General features: G+C 42.4%; 1 protein-coding gene across 14 annotated transcripts in view; it reads left to right on the top strand.

Moving 5' to 3' along the window:
- The window catches only part of LOC112250115 (receptor-type tyrosine-protein phosphatase kappa-like), a 163,751-nt gene that overhangs the window by 102,240 nt on the left and 35,476 nt on the right, over positions 1-26,035 (top strand). For all 14 annotated transcript variants that reach the window (XM_042321626.1, XM_042321634.1, XM_042321632.1 and 11 more), the window contains 2 exons: positions 16,228-16,530; positions 19,783-19,892. In XM_042321626.1, the coding sequence (XP_042177560.1) occupies positions 16,228-16,530; positions 19,783-19,892 (413 nt within the window). The remainder of the gene's footprint in view (positions 1-16,227; positions 16,531-19,782; positions 19,893-26,035) is intronic.

Raw genomic sequence — 26,035 nt, 5'->3', positions numbered from 1 at the left:
TCTCTATTGTATTGTTGACTATGTTTGTTTATTCCATGTGTAACTCTGTTGTTGTTGTTTGTGTCGCACTGCTTTGCTTTATCTTGGCCAGGTCGCAGTTGTAAATGAGAACTTGTTCTCAACTAGCCTACCTGGTTAAATAAAGGTGAAATAAAATCATTATTTTTTTAAAGGCTGGAAGCGCAGTGGGAGATGTGGCTCTATTTTTATATTTTCTTCGGCCTTTTGACCTGTCGTAACTCTCTGTGATTGTTTATATTTACTCAGAGACATGGGCTACATTAAATACATTTATTACAACACAGGCCTTACCTGCAGCCCTCTTTAGATTGAAGTGTGTGCCCTCGCAATGCTTTCTGTCCAGAGAAGAGGCCTCCTTGGCTGCAGGCCAAGATCAACACATGACCCACAGTGCACCTTCCCCACTCCGAGAGGATGCTGATTTCCCCTCATTTCCCAGCATTAATTTAAGGAGTAGAGTGCACACATACAGACATGCTCTCTCATACACACAGTTAGACACACTTGGATAACTGAAATCAATTCTGAGCCGTAAGTAAATTAAAACAATTAATTGAACATTTGGTTTGTCCTTGTGCTGAAACAGACACTATTGAATGATTTTGTGCTTTTGTTGAAAGCATAATATGCAATGTTGTTGTCTCAGCTAAAATAAATCACATTCATACACTGTACCAAAAAATTGACATGGAAGGAGCTAGTGAATAGCAGTTCTCATGATGAGACAATAGACTGTTTGTTATTGGTCAGGTGCCCAGAGAAAAACATCTCAACATTTCAAACCAAATATTTATTGTAAATTTTGTTGATTTTTCCAACAAAAACAAGGTATGATTTTATTCCATCTACTTTCACCACATCCATACTTTCATATCTAAGCAAATGAAATTGTATTATTGGTGATACAGACCCTTCTTTGGATTCCCATTATGACAGGTGGTAATCCTCAGAAAGCCTCTTTTTGAATAGTTAAACTGCAGGGAAGCTCTGTATTCTCTCTCCCTGCCATAGGAGCATGCCTGGGAGTTATCACTCATTCTTGTGAAATAACAACAGTCATTCCACCAAGTGTCTGTCCACAAATGTATAAATCTGAGCAATTGTCCCAATGCCCTGCGGCAGCTTTCCCGACTATCTCATCTTACCAGGCTGAGGCCTTTTAAATAGGCGGTAGTAATGAATTGCCAGGGATGGCCCTGGCTCTGTGGTGCACCGCGCAGCGTGCAGAGGTCTTTATCTACTCCACAACACCGCCACGCGTACCACTGTTAGGGAACAGTGGTACGCGTTGCGGTGTTGTGGAGTAGATAAAGGTGATTAGTGATTCATTTTTGTTCAACAGTTAGGCCCGGTGCCTTCTGCTGCATAAACAAGACTTGTCAGTGGGACCACAGATCCTTTCATCAAACATTATGAAGTTGCTCAGATTATCTGTATGTGAGATGGAAATGTTATTTAAATGTAAATGACTTATTTTGTGCTCTGTTCAGGAAGATTTTTGTAATCCAGCCACACATTGCTTGCTCATTATATTGAGACAAAAACATGATCTATCTCTTTACTCCGGATGTGATGAACACAGGGCGGCCTTCCATGTAAATCATAAATAGGAATGTCAATACCTCTATGATATTGTGCAGAAACATGTATGTGCCTCATACACCAGTTGCCAGAATAATAGTACATGTGCCATTGAATGTAGGTTGCTAAATCATTACTACCCAGAACTTCCTCATAAAACCATTACTCTGCATATTGTTTTGACTGCCTGTTTGTGAACTGTGATACATTTGTTTGTCTTTAATGATATTTACCTACAGTATATCCACCTGTACTAGATCTAAGGATGCGTGTTTACTCTACTCCTTTAGAATGCTTATCAGCTTCCTCACAGGCTCTGCAGTATAAATTTCAAACAAGGAAAGGGGGACGAATGTGTGGCTTTTGAGCTTCAGTACCTGGCGATTTCTTAGTCTCCTCCCACCTCTTCCCTCTTTCTTTTTCTCTCTCTCTCTTCTCCACCCTCCCTCTGGCTCTTTCTCCCGCTCTCATTCTGTCTTCCTCAGACTACTGCAATTTCAGTACAATTAAAGATCACAGGAATATAGACTTGTAGTTAGAGAATTTCCATTCCAGTGTATATGATACTCAACTCCTCTACCATTCTACTGTGGTTAATACCATACCACATCAATATGCTATGTAAGATAAGGTACTAGCTATAGGTAACTGCCAAAATAAAGGAAACAGCAATGTAAAGTGTCTTAATAAGGCAATGGACCACCAAGAGCTGCCAGAACAGCTTCAATATTCTTTGCATGGATTCTATAAGTGTCTGGAACTCTATTGGAGGGATGTGACACCATTCCATGAGGAATTCCATAATTTGGTGTTTTGTTGATGGTGGTGGAAAACACTGTCTCAGACGCCGCTCCAGAATATCCCATAAGTGTTCAATTGCATTGAGAACTGGTAATACACACACACACACACACACACACACACACACACACACACACACCCTAGACTCCTTTGAGACCCCTCTTTCAAAGTCACTGAGAACTCTTCTTCTAGCCATGGTTGCCAAAATAATGGTATGCCCAGCATTTTTATACATGACCCTAAGCATGAGGGGATGTTAATTGCTTAATTAACTCAGGAACCACACCTGTGTGGAAGTACCTGCTTTCAATATATTGTATTTTGTATGCCTCATTTACTCGTGTTTTCTTCTTTTTTGGCAGTTACCTGTACTTTCTTGGGACTTGGTTATCTGAGGTGAGATGCACTGTACAGTAGGTAATTCCATTAATCAGATTGACTCTACATAGACTGTAGTTATCCCTCCACGTAATACATTAGTACTCACTTAGCCCCCGTAGTCATCCATCACATTTTGAGATGAATAAAAGATGACAGAGATGGAATACGCCGTCCTACCTAACATTTTGCTCTTGCCAACATTGGGTAATCTGTGACTGGACTTGTTTTAAGGATTTATCTGGTTCCTTTCTCCCAGTGATTTGTGGTGATGCTGTTTATTTAGGGATGTATGGATCACTCAGCCTCCTGTGTAAATGGCATTGCCGCGTATGGGAATAGACCTCATATTTCACCACTAACAGTCTTACTGTACCTGCTGTTGTTAAACTACTACACCCATTATCAGCCACGGTCAAAGAGGGACCTACTCTCCGTAATGGGTGGAAGTTCATGGAGGAATGTGTAGGGGTAGTGACAGTGAAGCAGCTTTCTGCTTGTCCCGGGGCTGTAAACCTCCTCAGAAGCCATTAGATTAATTGTCAGTGACTTGGAAGTAGCGAGTCTAGTGACTGCTATGTTGTGTATGGCTGGGCACCGTGACTTAATATGTACAAACATTTCACATCCACTCCGTAGTAGTGTGGTTTGTCAGGTCGTATGCCTGACGCAAGCGAAAAGGGTTGTGTGTGTAATCAAAACGCATGAGGTGGCCATGTCTTCACAGCAGCACAGAATACCCCCTCCAAACATTTATTTAGAGTACATAAGCACACACGCAGGCACGCACAAATACACTGAAGTACTTTAGTCTCAGACAGTGAAAGTTATGTATAGCCTGGATGCATGTTTCAGTCTACCTTTGGTGATATCAAAAACACAGATTTTTCATTACTGGTGGAAATGAATATGCAGATAAAAGTTTAGGTAATTTCAAATGCAAAACTGAAATATGACCTTGTTTTTTTTAATCTCCTCCTATCAGGCTACAGTATATAGAGTATGTACTCCATTATATCTCTCATAATAGTTTCCATGTTAGAAGGTGTAGTACCAAATGGTGCTCTTATTTACAGCTTCATCCAGAAAACGCCCTACTCTGATTCTGTTGATTGAAAATCTTTGTTTGGTACAGAAAATCACGAGGATGAAAATCATATCCGCCCCCTCCTTTAATACAATTTCTCTAGTGCTGTAACTGTGTGGGTAATTGATATGATACCAGAGTGACACACACAGCGTTTCATTTCCCCGGGAGGAGTAGTGAGAATTTGTTTTTTCATTTTTTTCAGCGGAGGCAACACTCTCTGTTCCTTTACTATGATCTTTTCTACAAAGTGTTTTTTATTCTATCTTCTCCTTCTCCCGAAGAAGTGATTTATTGTTACCTTTCTGAGGAGAATAAAAGGTGGATTATAATCAAGTTTAGGATGGACTGGGAGGTTAGTCTGAATGGTGACGTGCCCGGCCCCTGGAAATGGCTTACACAGAAAATGGATGGAAAATTGGTTGATTGCAGGTGAAGGAAATCCTGTGTCCTCATAGTGACCACTGTCAGCAAGGCAACAAAATTATTACGGTCTCCTCCTCCTCCTCTACTCTGCAAGTTTGGGATAAACAAGTCTATTTAAAAAGCAGTTCACATCTTCAAAACACATGCAGATTCAAATCTGAAGCCATGATCACATGTCATGTTAGCGTTTGTGGATGAAATAGTTAATGGTTAGTGAAGGGTGAGATATTTCCACACAGTGTAGGCTATGTGGTTGATTATGACCCAGGGAGCTCCAGGTAGAAGCAACCCTGATGGGGCTCTCCAGTCATAGGGCCGTGGTAGAACCAGGAACAGGAAGTTGGATATGGCTGACAGAAGGTTAGTATTCTAGGACCACCATGTATTTCCGAGGTGGACTTCACACAGAAGGGCTGACAAGTGATACAGAGAATGCTTACCTTGTTTTACAGTGGACATTATCAATTACAGAAACTAGTTGATATACTCTGAGTGTAAAAAAAACACTTTCCTAATATTGAGTTGTGCACCCTTTTTTCCCTCAGAAACGACTCAATTCGTCAGGACATGGACTCTACAAGGTGTCGAAAGCGTTACACAGGGATGCTGGCCCATGTTGACTCCAAGGCTTCCCACAGTTGTGTCAAGTTGACTGGATGCCCTTTGAGTGGTGGACCATTCTTAATATAAATGGGAAACTGTTGAGAGTGGAAAAACCCAGCAGCGTTGCAGTTCTTGACATACTCAAACTGATGAGCCTGGCACCTACTACCATACTCCATTCAAACGGCACCTTAAATCTTTTGTCTTGCCCATTCACCCACTGAATGGCACACATACACAATCCATGTCTCAAGGTTTAACAATCCTTCTTTAATCTGTCTCTTCTCCTTCATCTACACTGATTGAACAAACACACCCCCTGAAGACACACACACCCCTTCACACTCTCAGCTTTTTTTAAATTGTTGTTGTTCCGTGATAAATATTTTAATAGCTACATTCAGATAGAGATGCTGGGCAGTAATGTGGAGATGGTTAGATATACTGGATCGTATTCCCACTCCTCAAACTTGCTGTCGTGCACTAGTAGACACTTTAGAGTGTAAATAAGAGCAAATGCCTTGGTTCTTTGTAAGCAAAGAACCAAGTCTGTAAATGTTGGTTTGAGTTTCAGTAACCTTGACTTCTACAGAGACTGAGGAGGGAAAAAAAAAACACACTGGTTTGAAACTCATGCAAATGAAAAACGTTCCTGATATGTCTGGGAAAGAGGGGTCTAAATGATTGGCTAATTTCAGTTGGGTAATTAACAGATGACTATGCCCATTATGAATGAATCAGTAAAGCCAAGCTCATTTGGCAGTTGTAATTGGTTTACAGGTGTTCACGGCGTTCTCTGCTAAGGCATCAGACATCTTGGATCAGCCTCTGTGTAGTAACCGGAGTGGATGTAATAACCAGAGTGGATGACAGTTGTTTCAGGTTGAGGAGGAACAAGGAACGAGGAAAGAGTTTATATTTAGCCTCAGGTACAGACAGACTGCAGCACCTTGGTGGAGTTATAACCTGACTATACCCAGCTTTATGAAGGAGATATTTGTAGTATATGTCTGTGTTCACACAACCATACATACATTTATGCATATGCGCACGTTCATACACACACACACACACATACACACACACACACACACACACACACACACACACACACACACACACACACACACACACACACACACACACACACACACACACACACACACAGGCTCTGAGTGGAAAGTTCACCAAACAGTTCTCTTTGAAATGCTCTTTCTTCAGAGGAAGGTGTGATACACTTGTATCCTTTAGAGAGTTTTAAGTTTTCCTCTCTCCTCTCACCGGTTGATATTGACGTGTTTTTTGGGGGGTTTGTATATTTCTCTCCGTTAAGTAATGTACGCGCCATTAGCTATATGTAATGTCTTAGCCACCGGAGGTTTATGGAGCAAAGCACATTAGAAAGCCCTAGCGTCTAGTGCATCCCAGTGTTCGCCTCAGCATTCAGCAGTCCATAGGGAGCTACTTGAGCAGCTATTAAAAATAAATGATGTTGGATTCACCCCTTCTGTATCACCCTGTCAGTGATGTGTGGTAGAAAATATATGTTGGCTAAGCTTTATTGTGGAGTGGATGTTCTGTGTTGGTTCCATGGGAAAAGGAATAATGGGAAATGTGTGGGAAGCTTGGCTCTTGATTCGGCCACCGCCTCGTCCCCTGGAAGGTCTACATCGATGGGGTCGCCCCCGGAGAGCACCTAAATGGTGCCGGGGCCAGCCTAATGGAGAGGTAAATGAAGGAAACAACCAACATTATTAATGCCTCTATTCCAAAGGCCAGCTTAGCCCCAAGTTGATTTCATCACGAGCCATCTTTTCAATCCCCCCCACTCATCACAGTCATGTCAGGAAGACCACAAAGAGGGAGAGCGAGAGAGGGAGTGCTCCTCAATAAGAGCACTCTGTCTCTCTGTCTCTGTCTCTCTCTCTCTCTCTCCAGGAGTGCAGAGACTTCTGCACCTTCAAGTGGCATTCTCATTTAGCTTTCTGACCTGACAATTCTTATCAATTAGGCGAAATGCCTCCTATTACTCATCCCACTTTTTTGTATCGACTCACAAGAGCAGAGAGATGGATAGAGTCATTTGCACTGTAGTTGAATCATATAGAACCCTCTCGCTGTTCTCCCGGCTGGCCAGAGACATGCCTGATGGTGACTGTCAGATCTTCATTTAAATCCAGATGACTGGGGCTCCTTTTAAAATATCTCTCAGTTTTAAGAAGTGGAAAACACTCTGCTAGGCATCTGCAGTCTGAGAGATATAAAAAGAATCACAACAAAGGGGCAAAAGATCAACCTCAATAGGGTGAACACAATTACAATGATTCTCAGATTGCTTTGTTGGGGACATATCCTTGCAAATGCTCTGTTTCTCTGTTAACCATCCTTAGGCTTTGTTCTTCCATGTCTCCTTGAGAAGGGGCAAGAGCTGCACACGCGGCAGTGGGGGAAGTGCGTCAGCCTGCTTCACTGAGGAGTAATATACGGTGTCTTCAGAAAGTATTCATACCCCTTGACCTATTCCACGTTTTGTTGTGTTACAGCCTGAATTCAAAATTGATTCAATATTTTTTTAAATTCTCACACATTACCCCATAATGACAAAGTGAACACGTGTTTTTAGAAATGAAATACAAAAATGTCTAATTTACATAAGTATTCACACCCCTGAGTCAATACTTTGTAGACGCATGTTTGGCAGCAATTAAAGCTGTGAGTCTTTCAGGGTAAAGGCGTCCACATGCTTCCCAGCCTAACCAGTTTATTTTCTGGAGGCAAGATGAAGTTAACGTCCCTTCGTCGGTGATTGGTCAACTGTAGGGATTCGTCATTAAAGTACTTTTTTGTTATTCAATGAGATTACTTGTTTTCATGCAAATGGTTTCATTAAAAAATACTGCACCAAACATCTTAAAATTGCGCTGCTAAGATCTCTGTAAAAATGTATGATAGATTTACTGAGTTATCTTAGATTAATTCTGACCATTTTCAGGAGCTAAATACTGGCTACGGCATCTCAAAATGGACAAACAGTACTAATGTCGCTTTTTTCTCATTTTTTAAGCGAAGTTCTTTTAAGGGAGTATGCGAGGACACTCATTCAGTTCGTCTTGCCAAGTTCGGTTAAGCTCCAGCTGAACTGAAGCATGCTGACGCCTTAAGTCTCTAAGAGCTTTCCGCACCTCGATTGTGCATGATTTCCCCATTTATTATTTTCAAAATTCTTCAAGCGCTGTCAAATTGTTTGTTGATGATTGCTGGACAACTATTTTCAGGTCTTGCCATAGATTTTCAAAAAGATTTAAGTAAAAACTTTAACATTCACTGTATTCTTGGTAAGCAAATCCAGTGTAGATTTGGCCTTGTGTTTTAGGTTATTGTCCTGCTGAAAGGTGTATTCATCTCCCAGTGTCTGGTGGAAAGCAGACTGAACAAGGTTTTCCACTAGGATTCTGCCTGTGCTTGGCTCCATTCCATTATTTTTTTTTATCCTGGAAAACTCCCCAGTCCTTAACAATTACAAGAATACCCATAACATGATGCAGCCACCACTATGCTTGAAAATATGGAAAGTGATGCTCAGTAATGTGTTATTGGATTTGCCCCTAACATAACACTTTCTCACATTTTACAGTATTTCTTTAGGGCCTTGTTGCAAACAGAATGCTTTTTTAAAAATATTGTTTTATTCTGTACAGGCTTCCTTCTTTTCACACTGTCAATTAGGTTAGTATTGTGGGGTAACTACAATGTTTTTGATCCATCTTCAGTGTTGTCCTATCACAGCCATTAAACTCTGTAACTGTTTTAATGTCACCATTGGCTTCATGGTAAAATCCCTGAGGGGTTTCTTTCATTTCCGGTAACTGAGTTAGGAAGGATACCTGTATCTTTGTTGTAACTGGGTGTATTGATACACCCATCTACCAATAGGTGCCCTTCTTGGAAAACCTCGCTGGACTGAGGGACCTTACCGATAATTGAATGTGTGGGGTACAGAGATGAGGTAGTCATTCAAAAATCATGTTAAACACTGTTATTGCACACATGCAACTTATTGTGTGACTTGTTAAGCAAATGCTTACTCCTGAACTTATTTAGGCTTGCCATAGCAAAGGGGTTGAATACTTACTGACTCAATACATTTCAGCTTTTCATTTTTTATAAATGTTCAAAAATGTTGAAAAACATACAGTACCAGTCAAAGGTTTGGACACACCTACTCATTCAAGGATTTTCTTTATTTTTACTATTTTCTACATTGTAGAATTATAGTGAAGACATAAAAACTATGGAATAACGTCGTAACCAAAAAAGTGTTAAACAATAAAAATAGATTTAATATTTTAGATTTTTCAAAGTAGCCACCCTTTGCCTTGATGACAGCTTAGCACGCTCTTGGCATTCTCTCAACCAGCTTCACATGGAATGCTTTTCTCACATATGCTGAGTTCTCACATATGCTGAGCACTTGTTTGCTGTTTTTCCTTCACTCTGCTGTCCAACTTATCCCAAACCATCTCAATTGGTTTGTGATCGGGTGATTGTGGAGGCCAGGCCATCACTCTCCTTCTTGGTCAAATAGCCATTACACAGCAGGGAGGCGTGTTGGGTCATTGTCCTGTTGAAAAAACAAGTAATTGTCCCACTAAGTGCACACCAGATGGGATGGTGTATTGCTGCAGAATGCTGTGGTAGCCATGCTGGTTAAGTGTGCCATGGATTCAAAATAAATCACAGACAGTGTCACCAGAAAAGCACCCCCACACCATCACAATTCCTCCATGCTTCACAGTGGGAACCACACATGCGAAGATCATCCGTTCACCTACTCTGCGTCTCACAAAGACGCATTTTTGAGACGCAAAATCTCAAATTTGGACTCATCAGACCAAAGGACAGATTTCCACCTGTCTAAAGTCCATTTCTCGTGTTACTTGGCCCAAACAAGTCTCCTCTTCTTATAGGTGTCCTTTAGTAGTGGTTTCCTTGCAGCAATTCGACCATGAAGGCTTGATTCACACAGTCTCCTCTGAGTAGTTGATGTTGAGATGTGTCTGTTACTTGAATTCTATGAAGCATTTATTTGGCATGCAATTCCTGATGCTGGTTACTCTAATGAACTTATCCTCTGCAGCAGAGGTAACTCTACGTCTTCCTGTCCTGTGGCGGTCCTCATGAGAGCCAGTTTCATCATGGTGCTTGATAGTTTTTGCAAATGTTCTGGATTGACTGACCTTCATATCTTAAAGTAATGATGGATTGTTGTTTCTCTTTGCTTATTTGAGCTGTTCTTGACATAATATTACTAAATAGGGCCATATTCTGTATACCACCCCTACCATGTCACAACACAACTGATTGGTTCAAATGCATTAAGAAGGAAAGAAATTCCACAAATTAACTTTTAACAAGGCACACCTGTTAATTGAAATGCTTTTCAGGTGACTACCTCATGAAGTTGGTTGAGAGAATGCCAAGAGTGTGCAAAGGTGTCATCAAGGCAAAGGGTGGCTACTTTGAAGAATATATTATGATTTGTTTAACATTTTTTTGGTTACTACATGTCATTTCATAGTTTTGATCTCTTCACTATTATTCTACAATGTAGAAAATAGTGAAAAATTAAGAAAATCCATTGAAAGGGGGATTCCTATTCAGTTGTACTGTTGTTGGCTTCTAGGTACATCTTTGTGACCTTCCAAACTCAGGTAGCAAGACCTACAGCGATTTGAAGTGTCTAAGCTCCGGACCCTGTTGTGCCATTTCCCCTCCCTCAGTGATCTTATCCCTGTGTGCTGTCACCATCATGATCAAATCAGCCTATTATGCCTGATCATCCGCAACCCTCTCTCTACCAGGGTGGTCAAAGTGCAAAACCTTCTGCTAAGTTTAGCAGCTCCATTTGATTTACACAAGCTACAATTTGTCTGCCTAATCCCCAATTACATTCTTTTTGGGCTGTTTCGTTTACTTTTTTCCCTTGTAATGATAAGAGTGACAGACAAGACGTGTTGCAGAGCCGCAACTCCGTGCAAGCCACAGCCGTCTCTCTGGCTCACATTATTTCCATTCCAGAAGATAAAGGAGCCGTTCTGCTCCAAAAGGTTTAGCTGTCGATTTCATATATGAAAGCCGGTGGAGTCTGGGAGAGATAGTGGTGGAGCAGTGTGGAAGAACGGCCTTACTGTGAGTGACGTTAGGAAGTTGGGAAGCAGAGAAGGAGCAATCTTTGCGCAAACAGGAGACTTCTGGTGCAGTTAAATATCTAATCTGCCTGTTCTACCCACAAACAGGAGAAATGGGTGCCTTGTTTTCTTGTGCAACGATGACAGCACCTTTTGAGTGGTCCACATTTATTTGGTGTTCGTTCCTAGAATGACAACAATATTTGCATTTTTGAACAACTCTCAGATAAATTTGAAGAGATTTCCCTCCCTCCCTGCAACTGGTGTCTGCTGTACGCAATTAGAGATTTGATTGACTTTACTTATCACCTTTGTTGAAGGTTTCTACACCGACTACATGCATAACTGCACATAACAACAAGATAAACGTTTTTTTGATTCTCTAATTTCTTCTCTACGGCCTTGAGTATTAACAGTCCGGCTATGCCAAGCTACGTTGCACTTTCCATCCAATATATCGTCAACATCAATCATGGTCCATGGAGCCTGGTTGGCAGAGTCACTGATTGCCATCCAGCAGGAAGGACAGTGTCTGTCCTGTCATAGTCCGGGTCCCATGTGTGTAATGTGTTTGAACCATCAGACATGCCATGTCGCATCCTCATGGTCATTTAGCCTAACAGGTGAGATATTCTTAAACTCTCTTATAATGCGATCATGGCCCTGCTAATCTGATTGGCAAAACAAATAATGGAATGAAGTGGCAAAATGACTAGTGAAAATCTGAAATCAATACAGGATATTCAGTTAGGTTTCTTTGCCATTAAGGAGTCTGCTGACTGCTTATTTGATTATGATAGATTGCTGTCCTCTTTATGCACTTAATCAGGTGTTTCAGACAAACTTTCGTATCATATAAACACTCTGTAGAGCAATATTTACCTCTCTGTATGCAAATGTTGCTTTTTCTCTCCGCTGAACCCAGTGGAAATGAAGAATGCATTGTTGCTTGCCACAAAGAGCAGGCTGTGTAAACAATTGGTTCTGTTTTCAACATCAATGGTTGATTTGTCACAGCAATTAAAGATCCAGGGACAACGCCAAAGTCTCCTCATTGCTGGGCCTGATCCCAAATGGCCACGTTCCAGACTCCCCCACCCCTCACTCCCCTCTCTCCTCTTTCACCCCCCTCACTCTATCCACTCAGTGAGCTTTAGATAAAGAAAGATAAGGGAAGGCTAGTGCAAGGAGGGTCAGAGGGGAAATGTGTGTTTGAATTGCGGGGTCAAAGGAGGGCCCTGGTCTGTTTAGTAAGTGGATCCACATGTCTCTCAACCTGGCCTGTTAGGAGAGGCTGCAGCTTGAATCCATGCTGAAAAAGGAGAGTAAGGAGAGTGGGCACACCTTCCTAATCACTCTGGAACCTTGCCTCTCCCAGGACCATATATCTCCTTTTAATTTAAGCCTTGAAAAATGCACTGGGATTTAAGCATCTGATCCTGCTGGAATCGATTAAATTTATTAGAGGGGGGGGTTGCCTAATCTGTGAAGTTAATGCAGGACTTCACGGCTATTGATCAGCTCTGAAGGGTATACCCATTGTTTAATTATGGGCCTGGGTGGTAGAACAAACAGCACAGAGGAGAGAAGGGGTGTGGGGGGAGACCGAGACGGTGGGACAGGTAATTGTCTGCCGTGCAAATGTTATTGCTTCTTTGTGTGTACTCATGTGCTAAAAGTTGATGGGGCATGGGAAGTCAGAAGCAATTAATTTCTACCCACAACTTATTTTTGCCTGGTTGACATTTCAAATGATGGAGGATGTCAGGAATCTATCCATTTCTATTCTTCCCTGGTACTTTCAATGTATTTTTCCCCGCTCTTTTATCTTCTCACCCCAAACGGAATAGCTGGGTCTCAGGTCATCATGTAGGTTGGGGGCATACTAACAGGTTGACTAGCAGATGATACACTGTCATGTTTTGATAATGACCACTTTGGCTTTGCCTCTCTCTCCGATAGAGGGCTCATTTCAGGCTCATCCCAAATAATTTGGTCGTTACGGAGTTCACGGCGTGCGTATATCCTGGTGTCCACTTGGCAGATGAAACATTTCCCTGATCATAACATGTCATGATGACTGAATGCTCTGATTCTTCTGTTAGAATGACCTTATCTCTCTTTCTTTCCTTCTTTCCTTCTCTTCTCTTTCTCCATTTCTCAATGTTGGCTTCTCGTCTCGCTTTTGAAATGATTTTGCCCTTGATCAGACTTACAAACAGTATTATTATGAGGGGGGAAATGCCCTGACTTATTCGTTCCATTCATTTCCGATGTGCCTTCTTAGGACCTGTCGAGATGTAATACTTATTTTTTTGCCAGGCGAAAATGTTCCCGAAATGGCAAACTGTCACTGGCTCGCCCGGAATGTTGTGTGTGTTTCCCCGTGAGTGACAGACAGCCAGATAATGACTTGTTACAGGTGAAACAGACCTGTGGGAGATGAGTGTCTCTGACCTTGTGTTCTTTTCCCTTGTCTTTTTTACCCTCCATTGCTTTTGTTTCCACTCTTATCTTTGAATAAGTGTGAATTGGCTCTACACAGAAAAAGTATTGTGTTGAACTATCGTGACACCAGATCGGGAAGCAAACTTAATTCATTAAATGCTTGTACTGTCAAGCAGGGGTGAAACTTTGGTTTTAGAAGTGGGGGCGACATAATAATAAAATTAAAATTAAATTATCCAGTCTGATAAACACTCAAGACAGCCAACCCGACCGCTCGGAGGCGTCCGCATTGTTCTAAAGCACACCATTGCCTCATTTTGTATCGCATTCCAATGATAAAACTGGAGGGGACCAAAATTCAATTTCAGCATGTGGGGGACATGTCCCCCCCATTCCCAGAGAAAGATGCACCCCTGCTGACAAGAGAAGAAAGGAGGTCAGTGAGTTGCTCCTGGGCTATTACAACCAACCTGTGGCCACCCCAAGACCAATTCCCCTCCTCTACCCCCGAGCACTGGTCATTCTCAGAAACACTGGCCACTAAATAACAAACGTTTTTTCATCACGCAGGGTAGGGTCACTGTTGCTTTTTTATTTGTATTTTTTACATACAGTGGGGCAAAAAGGTATTTAGTCAGCCACCAATTGTGCAAGTTCTCCCACTTAAAGAGATGAGAGAGGCCTGTAATTTTCATCATAGGTACACTTCAACTATGACAGACAAAATGAGAAAAAAAATCCAGAAAATCACATTGTAGGATTTTTTATACATTTATTTGCAAATTGTCTGTGAAGTAGTGATGGAAGTAATGATGGTGCGGCAGGGTAGCCTAGTGGTTAGAGCGTTGGACTAGTAACCGGAAGGTTTTGAGTTCAAACCCCCGAGCTGACAAGGTACAAATCTGTTATTCTACCCCTGAACAGGCAGTTAACCCACTGTTTCTAGGCCGTCATTGAAAATAAGAATTTGTTCTTAACTGACTTGCCTGGTAAAATAAAATAAAAGTAGTGATGCTCGACATATGCCTGTTTTTTTGGAAACAAGTAAAAAAAAAAATCTAAAGTTAGAGGGCCTGAATACTATCTGAATTCTTTTTTTTAAACAGGGAATCCAATTGAGACCATGACCACCTTTCAAGGGAGCCCTGCACACATTCCAATGCAATAAAAACAGAACATATTTACAAGCAATTTAAGAGAAGTGATGGTCTAGTATTTCTCCAATGGTACATCAAGTTGTGGAGAGCTTGTTTCTTAATAACCCCCAAAGCTAACAGTCATTATAAGATCATGTTAACAAGTCCCCAGTCTTTATTCAGAGCTTTTCATTCTAATTAGACTAGAAAGAAAGGGCTCTCCTGGGCCCCGCTCATCAAAGTGCAGGTGATTACACCCAGCAGAGACAATCTGTAATTTAGTGAACAAGAGTTCACCTCTCTCCTTTTCTCTTTTTGTCAGTTTGGCCTAACTCACTTTTTGTTTTTCAATCTTCCCATCTTTTTATGCAGTGGTCGTAGAGATGAGACTGAACAGAATAAGGGCAGGTCTGTTTCCACAGAGGACATTTGAGAGGGAGGCTTTTGTGTGAGGATGGCCTGCCACCCCCCCCCCACCCTCCTCCAGGCTGGCCATGGCAGAATCATTACCCCATTACTCAAGTAATGCGTGTTGCAGAGTATGCAGGATACCAGGGCTCACTGGTATGGAAGGCTTAGTGGAGATTGTACCCCCACAAGCTCTACATGTCAGGTTATGCACTTTTAATGACAGCTAGGCCGGTGTCTAGAACACATCTGTCTGAATGTCCCTTATCCATCAGAGCTGGCCCTTGACTCGTGTGTGTACGGACAGGAAATGTGTTGTATTTAAAAAAATATTAAGTCCAACTATCAACATGATAATAATCTTCATTGTGATAATTGATGATTATCAAAATAATCATGTACAGAGAAAGGCTAATTCAATGCATTGTAGTGAGGACATTGGCACAGTAGACACAAATACAGTGGTCTAAGTCATGTTCCTGTTAAAGTCCTGCCCTTGCTGCAGTGTTGGCTGCATCTCCACAATGCAAATAGCCACGGTGAGACAAAGGCTCTACTTGCATCATTTTCTTAATCGCGCAGGTAAATTGGACTATTAGAGTAATTAGTATCCAGCATGGCGCGGTTGCTTGATAGATTGCTGGTCGGATTATATTGACTTTCTCCCAGGGTGATATATTGACTAATTCAGAAGCTCTTAAAATGCTGTGAGAGTGTCCTCCTGGTCACCAGCATCAGCTCAACACACAGTTCACGTTTGCTCATTTAGTTTGCTTTCACTCCTTTTCTATTACTGTACATTGACATTCATTCCTCATACCGGCCTCATTATTTATCTGTGGATATGTTCTGAACCAGGGATGAGGAAAAGAAAAGAGGAGCTTTGTGTTGATTGGCCGCTGTGCTGCTGAAGGACAATTTTTGGGCGCCATCATCAACTCCTCGCATTGAAAGCGCATCAACATAGACCTGATGTGTTGATACTGCCCAACCGTGCACATTTGTGACAGACATGTTAGTGGTAGTATATGCTGTCCCCCAATCAGATGATAATGTACAGAAACTGGTCTCTCCAGTGATTCTATGTTGGCCATAGTTATCGCTAGATTGTGAGCACATTTTTAACCATGTGTTTCTTTCTCTCCTTCAGAACCGATGCGGACCCCGAAGAGACTGAAGATTGCAGAGACCCAGGCCAGATTCATCGCTGTGGACTGGGAGTCTCTGGGCTACAATATCACCCGCTGCCACACCTTCAACGTCACCATCTGCTACCGTTACTACAACGCCAACAACCAGACCAAGGCCGACTGCCTTGACATGGACCCCAAGGCCCCACGCCACGTGGTGGGTAACCTGCCCCCCAACACCAATGTCAGCCTCAAGATGATCCTCACCAACCCCGAAGGACGCAAGGAGAGCGATGAGACCATCATCCAGACAGATGAAGATGGTATGTGTACTGGGGTATTGTTTGTAGATGGATGAGAAAAATCTATTTAATTAATTTTGAATTCAGGCTGTAACGCAACAAAATGTGGAATAAGTAAATGGGTGTGAATACTTTTGTTTTTTAAATGTATTTCTAATACTCCTTTATTTAGAAAAGATGGATGTGTCTCGCTCTGTTTGTAACCAGTTGACTGACATACTTATTGCTGCCCCCTGTGATTCCTACAGCTGGGCTGAGTTAGCCATTTCAAAGCAGAGCACGTTTTCTCCCTGCTGCTCTCTGAATAGATGCTAGCTGGAGAGGCTAACCAAGGGCTGAAATAACAGCACTGGTCGCAGCTTGGAATTTGTAACTCACATTAAAACGCTTCAGCATTATAATAATACAGCCAGGTGACCAGCTGTATCCTGTGACTCTGGCAGACATGTTGTCCCTTGATGAGGACCTGTTTAAATCTCACCTCACATTCTCACAAACCCAGGAGATAATGCTAGTGAAATGACTGAGCCCTCTGTAGGGGTTCTACCAGAATTTATTTGATTTTTTTCATGCCAGATTCTGTATGTAGCTAGAGCTTAGATGTTTGGGTGATATTCAGCTCATGCTGTACATGTTGCTGTACATGTTACTGCCCCTTTCTACCGTTTGTTTTGTTAAGAATGGTTTGTATGACTTTTCATTGTATTCTCTCATTGTGTTCTCTCAGAAAAAATCACTCTTTATTCCCATGTCAAACCAACCCCATTTTCAGCAGCATCAGACAAGAAAAAGGAATGCTAGATTTTTCGTTGTGGAAAAAGACGTCTCAGTGACATCCATCCAATAGATTTGAAAAATAGATGTTTGTCTGACTGCGGGGCGAGTAGAGGAGAAGAGAGGTTCACGTAAACAGTTCTTCTAAGACTGATCCGTAGACCGCAGACAAGCGTCCCCGCCACCCCGAGCCTTGCTCGTCTCTTCAGACAGACAGGCCTGACAAGCACTCAGTCATGTGACCTGGTAACGCTTCTGCTCTCTGTCTGTATGCTGTGAAGGAGAGGGCTTTGGACGTCCCCAACCCAGCTTGACTAGAACACAGCCCAGGCAGTCAGGCAGCCCCATGGCAGAACAGTCTCGTGGCAGCTGTAGAGACCCATGGGACTGCCAGGTTTCATCAGCAGTGAGGAGGCTGTCAGTCAGTAAAAAAAAACATACAACGGATAGGTGCAGGGAAATGTGTTGTTTTGCAGGGTTAAAATGTATTAAATTGTTTTTTTCACTCATCAATCTGCACACAGTACCCCATAGTGACAAAGCAAAAACAGTTTTTTAGAAACTGTAGCAAATGTATAAATAAATAAAACAAATGAAATATGACATTTACATAAGTATTCAGACCCTTTATTCAGTACTTTGTTGAAGCACCTTTGGCATCGATTACAGTCTTGAGTATGGTGCTACAAGCTTGGCACACCTGTGTTTGGGGAGTTTCTCCCATTCTTCTCTGCAGATCCTCTCAAGCTCGGTCAGGGTGGATGGGGAGCATCTCTGCACAGCTATTTTCAGGTCTCTCCAGAGATGTTCGATCGGGTTCAAGTCCGGGCTCTGGCTGGGCCACTCAAGGTCATTCAGAGACTTGTCCCGAAGCCAATTGTGCGTTGTCTTGGCTGTGTGCTTAGGGTCGTTGTCCTGTTGGAAGGTGAACCTTCACCCCAGTCTGAGGTCGTGAGAGCTGTAGAGCAGGTTTTCATCATGGATCTCTTTCTTTACTCCGTTCATCTTTCCCTCAATCCTGACTAGTCTCCCAGTCCCTGCTGCTGAAAAACATCCCCATTGTTTCTCATGGTCTGAGAGTCCTTTAGGTGCCTTTTGGAAAACTGCAAGCAGGCTGTCATGTGCCTCTTACTGAGGAGTGGCTTCCGTCTGGCCACTCTACCATAAAGGCTTGATTGGTGGAGTGGTGCAGAGATGGCTGTCCTTCTGGTAGGTTCTCCCATCTCCACAAAGGAACTCTGGAGCTCTATCAGAACGACCATCGGGTCCTTCTCCCCCGATTGCTCAGTTTGGCCGCGCGGCCAGCTCTTGGAAGAGTCTTGGTGGTTCCAAACTTATTCCATTTAACAATGATGGAGGCCACTGTGTTCTTGGAGACCTTCAATGCTGCAGACATGTTTTTGGTACCCTTCCCCAGATATGTGCCTCGACCCAATCCTGTCTCAGAGCTCTACGGACAATTCCTTGGACCTCATGGCTTGGTTTTTGCTCTGACATGCACTGTCAAACTGTGGGACCGTTTGTGGCTTTTCAAATCATGTCCAATCAATTTAATTTACCACAGCTGGACTCCAATGAAGTTGTAGAAACATCTCAAGGAGGATCAATGGAAACAGGATGCACCTGAGCTCAATTTCGAGTCTCTCATAGCAAAGGCTCTGAATACTTATATAAATAAGGTGTGTGTGTGTGTGTGTGTGTGTGTGTGTGTGTGTGTGTGTGTGTGTGTGTGTGTGTGTACAAATGTATGTACATTTGCCAAATGTTCTAAAAACCTGTTTTCGCTTTCTTAGTAAGGATTATTGTGAGTAGAATGATGAGGGAAATAAACAATTCAATACATTTTAGAATAAGGCTGTAACATAACTAAATATGGAAAAAGGGGGTCTGAATACTTTCCTAATATACTGTGTACAGTGTATATGAAATTCTAGACTCAATACCTAGATTTTTCACTGATCACAATTCATGTCAGAGAGGTCTGGCATGCTGTGGTTTCTCAGGCTGATGATTTGCTTTATTGGTGAAAGGGAGGCTCTGTCCCTTTCACCAATAAAGCAAAGCCATCAGCCTGAGAAACCACAGCATGCCAGACCTCTCTGACATGAATTGTGATCAGTGAAAAATCTAGGTATTGAGTCTAGAATGTCAAATTATAGGAGACTAATTTGATCATAAAACATGCAGATGACAGAGAGAAAGGATGCTCTTGAAAGGATATTGCACCTTGATTATCTAATCTCATGTAAATTCATTGTCCAAATTCAATAAAAACCACTGGGGATTTGAGTGCCTCCCATTCAACGCACGCGCAGCGCTCTACATTATTATGCCATTTTCAACATGCTGCTTTGCTGTAAGTAAAAACAGTCAGTGGTCTCGTTACAGGCGTACAGGCTCAGGAGTGTCTCTCTCTTTGAGAATAGTATTCATTACAGTACTGTGGCCTTCCTTTGATTGCATTAGGACCTACTCCTCCTGTCTTCTGTCCTAATGCAGTGCCTGGCCCCGTTCCAAGCCAGTCCATGAAAGCCACACCGTTTGAGGATCGGATCTTCCTTTACTGGAAGGAACCACTGGAGCCCAATGGGATCATAACTCAGTATGAGGTAATGAAGGACTATGGCCAGGGGGATCGGTGGGGTGAGGGGAGAGGTGGGGGAAGGGAGAGGTGAGGTAAGGGAGGGAGGAGGGGGAGGAGGGGGGGAGGAGGAAGTGGGGGTGGGAGGAGGAAGTGGGGGGTGGGAGGAGGAAGTGGGGGGAGGGGAGGGGAGAGGTGGAAAGAGGGAGATTAGAAGGGGAGGATTGGCAGAGGTGGGGGGGGAGGGAGGCGAGAGGTGTTGTGGGGGGTTGGATGGTAGACAAACCTGTCTAGGATCCACATGGGGTTTGTATATCTAAACCATATTTCACAGTTTTTTTTAACCTTTACTATCCCTCTGGAAACCAGCACAGATGAGTGAAAAACGTCCTGTTCCTTTTTCATATAGGACTATGGTGGAAATACTGTAACTCTAAAAGGGGAGTGTGGGTTTTAAAGGGAACTCATTGTATGCTACTGTTGTAAAATACTATTTTCAGTACTTCTTAGTTACAGTATGAAGGTGTACTGATCATTGAATGGATTGTATTTTTAAAGTTAATAACCCACAATGATTCATAGCTTGTGTGCAGTGGGGTGAATCTGAAGAAACATTTTTTAATTCTCAAGTGTTATCCAGCTTTCGGAATATGAGAACACTGACCCACATAATCCAAGGGAATGTGGATTATAGTGCCCACAAAACTCATTACTAAACTAAGGACCCTGGGACTAAACACCTCTCTCTGCAACTGGATCCTGGACTTCCTGACGGGCTGCCCCGGGGTGGTAAGGGCAGGCAACAACACACTTGCCTCGCTGATTTTCAACACGGGGCCCCTAAGCGGTGTGTGCTTAGTCCCCTTCTGTACCTGTTCACCCACAATGGCATGGCCAAGCAGGACTCCAACACCATCATTAAGTTTTCTGATGACACAACAGTAGGACTGATCATCGACAATGATGAGACAGCCTATAGGGAGATCAGAAACCTGTCAGTGTGGGGCTAGGACAACAACTTGTCCCTCAACGTGTGCAAGACAAAAGAGATGATCGTGGACTACGTTCACCCACATTCACATTGACAGGCTGTATTTAGAGCGGGTGGAGAGTTTCTTCACCAACAAACTATCATGGTCCAAACACACCAAGACAATTGTAAAGAGGGCACGACAAAACATTTTCCCCCTCAGGAGACTGAAAACATTTGGCATGGGTCCCCAGATCTTCAAAAAGTTCTTCAGCTGCACCATCGAGAGCATCCTGACCGGATGCATAACTGCCCGGTATGGCAACTGCTCATCCTCCGACTGTAAGGAGCTACATAGGGTATTGCGTACGGTCCAGTACATCCCTGGGGCCAAGCTTCCTACCATCCAGGACCTACAGTAACAGTCAAAAGTTTGGACACCTACTCATTCCAGGGTTTTCTTTGTTTTTACTATTTTATACATTGTAGAATAATAGTGAAGACATCAAAACTATGAAATAACACACATGGAATTATGTAGAAACCAAAACAGTGTTAAACAAATCTAAATATATTTTATAATTGAGATTCTTCAAAGTAGCCACCCTTTGCTTTGATGATAGCGTTGCACACTCTTGGCGACCTGGAATGTGTCCAAACTTTTGATGGCTACTGTATATACTAGGTGGTGTCAGAGGGAGGCCCCAAATATTGTCCAAGACTCCAGTCACCCAAGTCATAGAATGTTCTCTCTCCTACCGCACGGCAATCGGTACCGGAGCACCAAATCTAGGTCCAAGTGGCTCCTTAACAGCTTCTACCCCCAAGCCATATGACTGATGAGCAATTAATCAAATGGCCACCCGGACTATTTATATTGAACCCCCCCCCCCTGTTTTTACATTGCTGCTGCCAACTGTTTATTATCTATGCATAGTCACCTGCATGCACAAATTACATCGACTAACCAGTACCCTCGCACATTGACTCGGTAACCCCTGTATAAAGCATCTTGTTATTGTTATTTTATTGTTACTTTTTTACTTCAGTTTATTTCGTAAATATTTTCTTAACTCTATTTCTTGACCTGCATTGTTGGTTCAGGGCTTGTAAGTAAGCATTTCACTGTAAGTTCTACACCTGTTGTTTTCGGCACGTGACAAATACAATTTGATTTGATGTTCATCTTCAATCAGCTGATATCTCAAAGTGCTGTACAGAAACCCAGCCTAAAACCCCAAACAGCAAGCAATGCAGGTGTAGAAGCACGGTGGCTAAGAAAAACTCCCTAGAAAGGCCAAAACCTAGGAAGAAACCTAGAGAGGAACCAGGCTATGAGGGCTGGGCAGTCCTCTTCTGGCTGTGCCCGGTGGACATTTTTAACAGAACATGGCCAAGATGTTCAAATGTCCATAAATGACCAGCATGGTTAAATAATAATGATCACAGTAGTTGTCAAGGGTGCAGAAAGTCAACACCTCAGGAGTAAATGTCAGTTGGCTTTTCATAGCCGATCATTAAGAGTATCTCTACCGCTCTTGCTGTCACTAGAGAGTTGAAAACAGCAAGTCTGGGACAGGTAGCACGTCCGGTGAACAGGTCAGGGTTCCATAGCCGCAGGCAGAACAGTTAAAACTGCAGCAGCAGCACGGCCAGGTGGACTGGGGACTGCAAGGAGTTATCATGCCAGGTAGTCCTGAGGTATGGTCCTAGGGCTCAGGTCCTCCGAGAGAGAGATAGAATTAGAGAGAGCATACTTAAATTCACCCAGGACACCGGATAAGACACGAGAAGTACTCCAGATATAACAGACTGATCCTAGCCCCCTGACACATAAACTACTGCAGCATTAATACTGGAGGCTGAGACAGGTAGGGGTCTGGAGACACTGTGGCCCCATCCGATGATACCCCTGGACAGGGCCAAACAGGCAGGATATAACCCCACCCACTTTGCCAAAGCACAGCCCCCACACCACTAGAGGAATATCTTCAACCACCAACTTACCATCCTGAGACAAGGCAGAGTATAGCCCACAAAGATCTCTGCCACGGCACAACCCAGGGGGGGGTGCCAACCCAGACAGGAAGATCACGTCAGTGACTCAACCCACTCAAGTGACGCACCCCTCCTAGGGATGGCATGGAAGAGCACCAGTAAGCCAGTGACTCAGCCCCTGTAATAGGGTTAGAGTCAGAGAAGGGAACCGGCCAGGCAGAGGCAGCAAGGGCAGTTAGTTGCTCCAGAGCCTTTCCGTTCACCTTCACACTCCTGGGCCAGACTACACTCAATCATAGGACCTACTGAAGAGATGAATCTTCAGTAAAGACTTAAAGGTTGAGACCGAGTCTGCGTCTCTCACATGGGTAGGCAGACCATTCCATAAAAAAATGGAGCTCTATAGGAGAAAGCCCTGCCTCCAGCTGTTTGCTTAGAAATTCTAGGGACAATTAGGAGGCCTGCGTCTTGTGACCGTAGCGTACGTGTAGGTATGTACGGCAGGAAAGATTAGGTAGGAGCAAGCCCATGTAATGCTTTGTAGGTTAACAGTAAAACCTTGAAATCAGCCCTTGCCTTAACAGGAAGCCAGTGTAGGGAGGCTAGCACTGGAGTAATATGATCAAATATTTTGGTTCTAGTCAGGATTCTAGCAGCCGTATTTAGCACTAACTGAAGATTATTTAGTGCTTTATCCAGGTAGCCGGAAAGTAGAGCATTGCAGTAGTCTAACCTAGAAGTGACAAAAGCATGGATACATTTTTCTGCATCATTTTTGCACAGAAAATGTCAGATTTTTGCAATGTTATGTAGATGGAAAAAAGCTGTCCTTGAAACAGTCTTGATATGTTCGTCAAAAGAGAGATCAGGGTCCAGAGTAACGCCGAGGTCACTCACAGTTTTATTTGAAACGACTGTACAACCATCGAGATTAATTGTCAGATTCAACAGAAGATCTCTTTGTTTCTTGGGACCTAGAACAAGCATCTCTGTTTTGTCCGAGTTTAAAAGTAGAACATTTGCAGCCATCCACTTCCTTTTGTCTGAAACATAGGCTTCTTGCAAGGGCAATTTTGGGGCTTCACCATGTTTCATTGAAATGTACAGCTGTGTGTCATCCACATAGCAGTGAAAGTTAACATTATGTTTTCGAATTACATCCCCAAGATGTAAAATATATAGTGAAAACAATAGTGGTCCTAAAACGGAACCTTGAGGAACACCGAAATTTACAGTTGATTTGTCAGAGGACAAACCATTCACAGAGACAAACTGATATCTTTCCGACAGATAAAATCTAGCCAGGCCAGAACTTGTCCGTGTAGACCAATTTGGGTTTCCAATCTCTCCAAAAGAATGTGGTGATCGATGGTATCAAAAGCAGCACTAAGGTCCAGGAGCACGAGAACAGATGCAGAGCCTCGGTCTGATGCCATTAAAAGGTAATTTACCCACCTTGACAAGTACAGTCTCAGTGCTATGATGGGGTCTAAAACCAGACTGAAGCATTTCGTATACATTGTTTGTCTTCAGGAAGGCAGTGTGTTGCTGCCGATAGTTTTTTATATTTTCTGGGTCAAGGTTTGGCTTTTTAAAGAGAGGATTTATTGCTGCCACTTTTAGTGAGTTTGGTACACATCCGGTGGATAGAGAGACGTTTAACATGACACACATACTACATAATGCCATGGGAAGTCACATACTCAACTATATTATCACACATTTTAGTTCAGGCTTACAAGTGTTAACATATGCATTCCATATCCAGAAGTTATGGCTGGGCGGCATACTGCATTTTATGATATACCGGTATTGATGCAGGGACCGGTTTGGGTTTTTACTTTACCTTCTATACCAGTATTTGAATGTTTGGTTTGTTAAATGTGATACGCCATGTGTAATGTCAATTTTTATAGTTTACTTCGCTACTTGAGTCATCTCTCTCTGCTCTTTCTCTCTGTGCCACTTTCCACAGACCTAGCCAGGCCCCCTGTCACTCAAGGAGTGCATTTGATGTCCCTCAACCATGAGACACTTGTGTTCAGTCTGCTTGGTCAATGCAGCACATGCAACAATGTTGATGACAATGATGCTGTTTTCACTTTGCTTCTTAATATAAATCCACTAGCGTTCTATAATGACACTATTAGTTTGTGTTTCTTAAATCAGCAAACAGCTAGTTTGTCTTTTCTTAGCAAGTTTCCCTAAATCTTGTGAGATGCTAATGCAAATAGCTTGCAACCTAGCTAATAAATGTACTGATAAGAGCAAACGTAGCTAGCTAATACAACCTGATAATACCGGTGGTGGTGTAAACCTAAATCAGCATGTTGTTTGTGCAACCGTGTCTACTAAATCAACATATTCTTGCTTTGCATATTCCTCTTTATCTACATGAAGTATCTAAGAGAAAACATGCAATGTAGCCAAAGCTTATAGTGTCCTCTAGGAAACACTTATCAACACTAGTTCCTACCCTGTCACAATAACTCCTCCTTGCATTTTAATTCGTTGTCATCTCAAACAACTCTGTATTCAAAGTGCCCACTATTATATTCTAACTATATAATAAGAATAGTCATTCTATTTCCATTTTTTCCAACAGTTTTGCTCTAATTTGCAAGTCAAGTCGCAATTGCAACATTTGGTTAAAAATAAGTCCTAGATTGTTTGCCCATATCGTACAGCCCTACGTGGCAGTGTGGAAATTATCTCAATTGAGCAGTGGTGTAAAGTAATTAAGTAAAAATACTTTAACGTACTACTTAAGTCATTTTTTTTTGTTATCTGTACTTTACTTTACTATTTTTCTTTTTGACAACTTTTACTTCACTACATTCCTAATGAAAACACTATACTATTTACTCCACACATTTTCCCTGACACCTAAAAGTACTCGTTACATTTTGAATGCTTAGCAGGACAGGAAAATGGTCCAATTCACGCACTTGTCAAGAGGACATCCCTGGTCATCTACTTCCTCTGATCTGGATGACTCACTAAACACAAATGCTTTGTTTGTAAATTATGTCTGAGTGTTGGAGTGTGTTGTCTGTAAATAAAAAATAAAATGGTGCCATCTGGTTTCCTTAATGATTTAAAAAATGATTTATACATTTGATCAATTACTTTTACTTTTGATGCTTACATATATTTAAAATCAAATGCAGGAATGATAAAAGTGCTGAAATTGGTTTTGGTGG

Source organism: Oncorhynchus tshawytscha, linkage group LG05 (genome assembly GCF_018296145.1).
Source record: "Oncorhynchus tshawytscha isolate Ot180627B linkage group LG05, Otsh_v2.0, whole genome shotgun sequence".
Lineage (NCBI taxonomy): Eukaryota > Metazoa > Chordata > Actinopteri > Salmoniformes > Salmonidae > Oncorhynchus > Oncorhynchus tshawytscha.
This window is presented reverse-complemented; position numbering and strand designations above follow the sequence as displayed.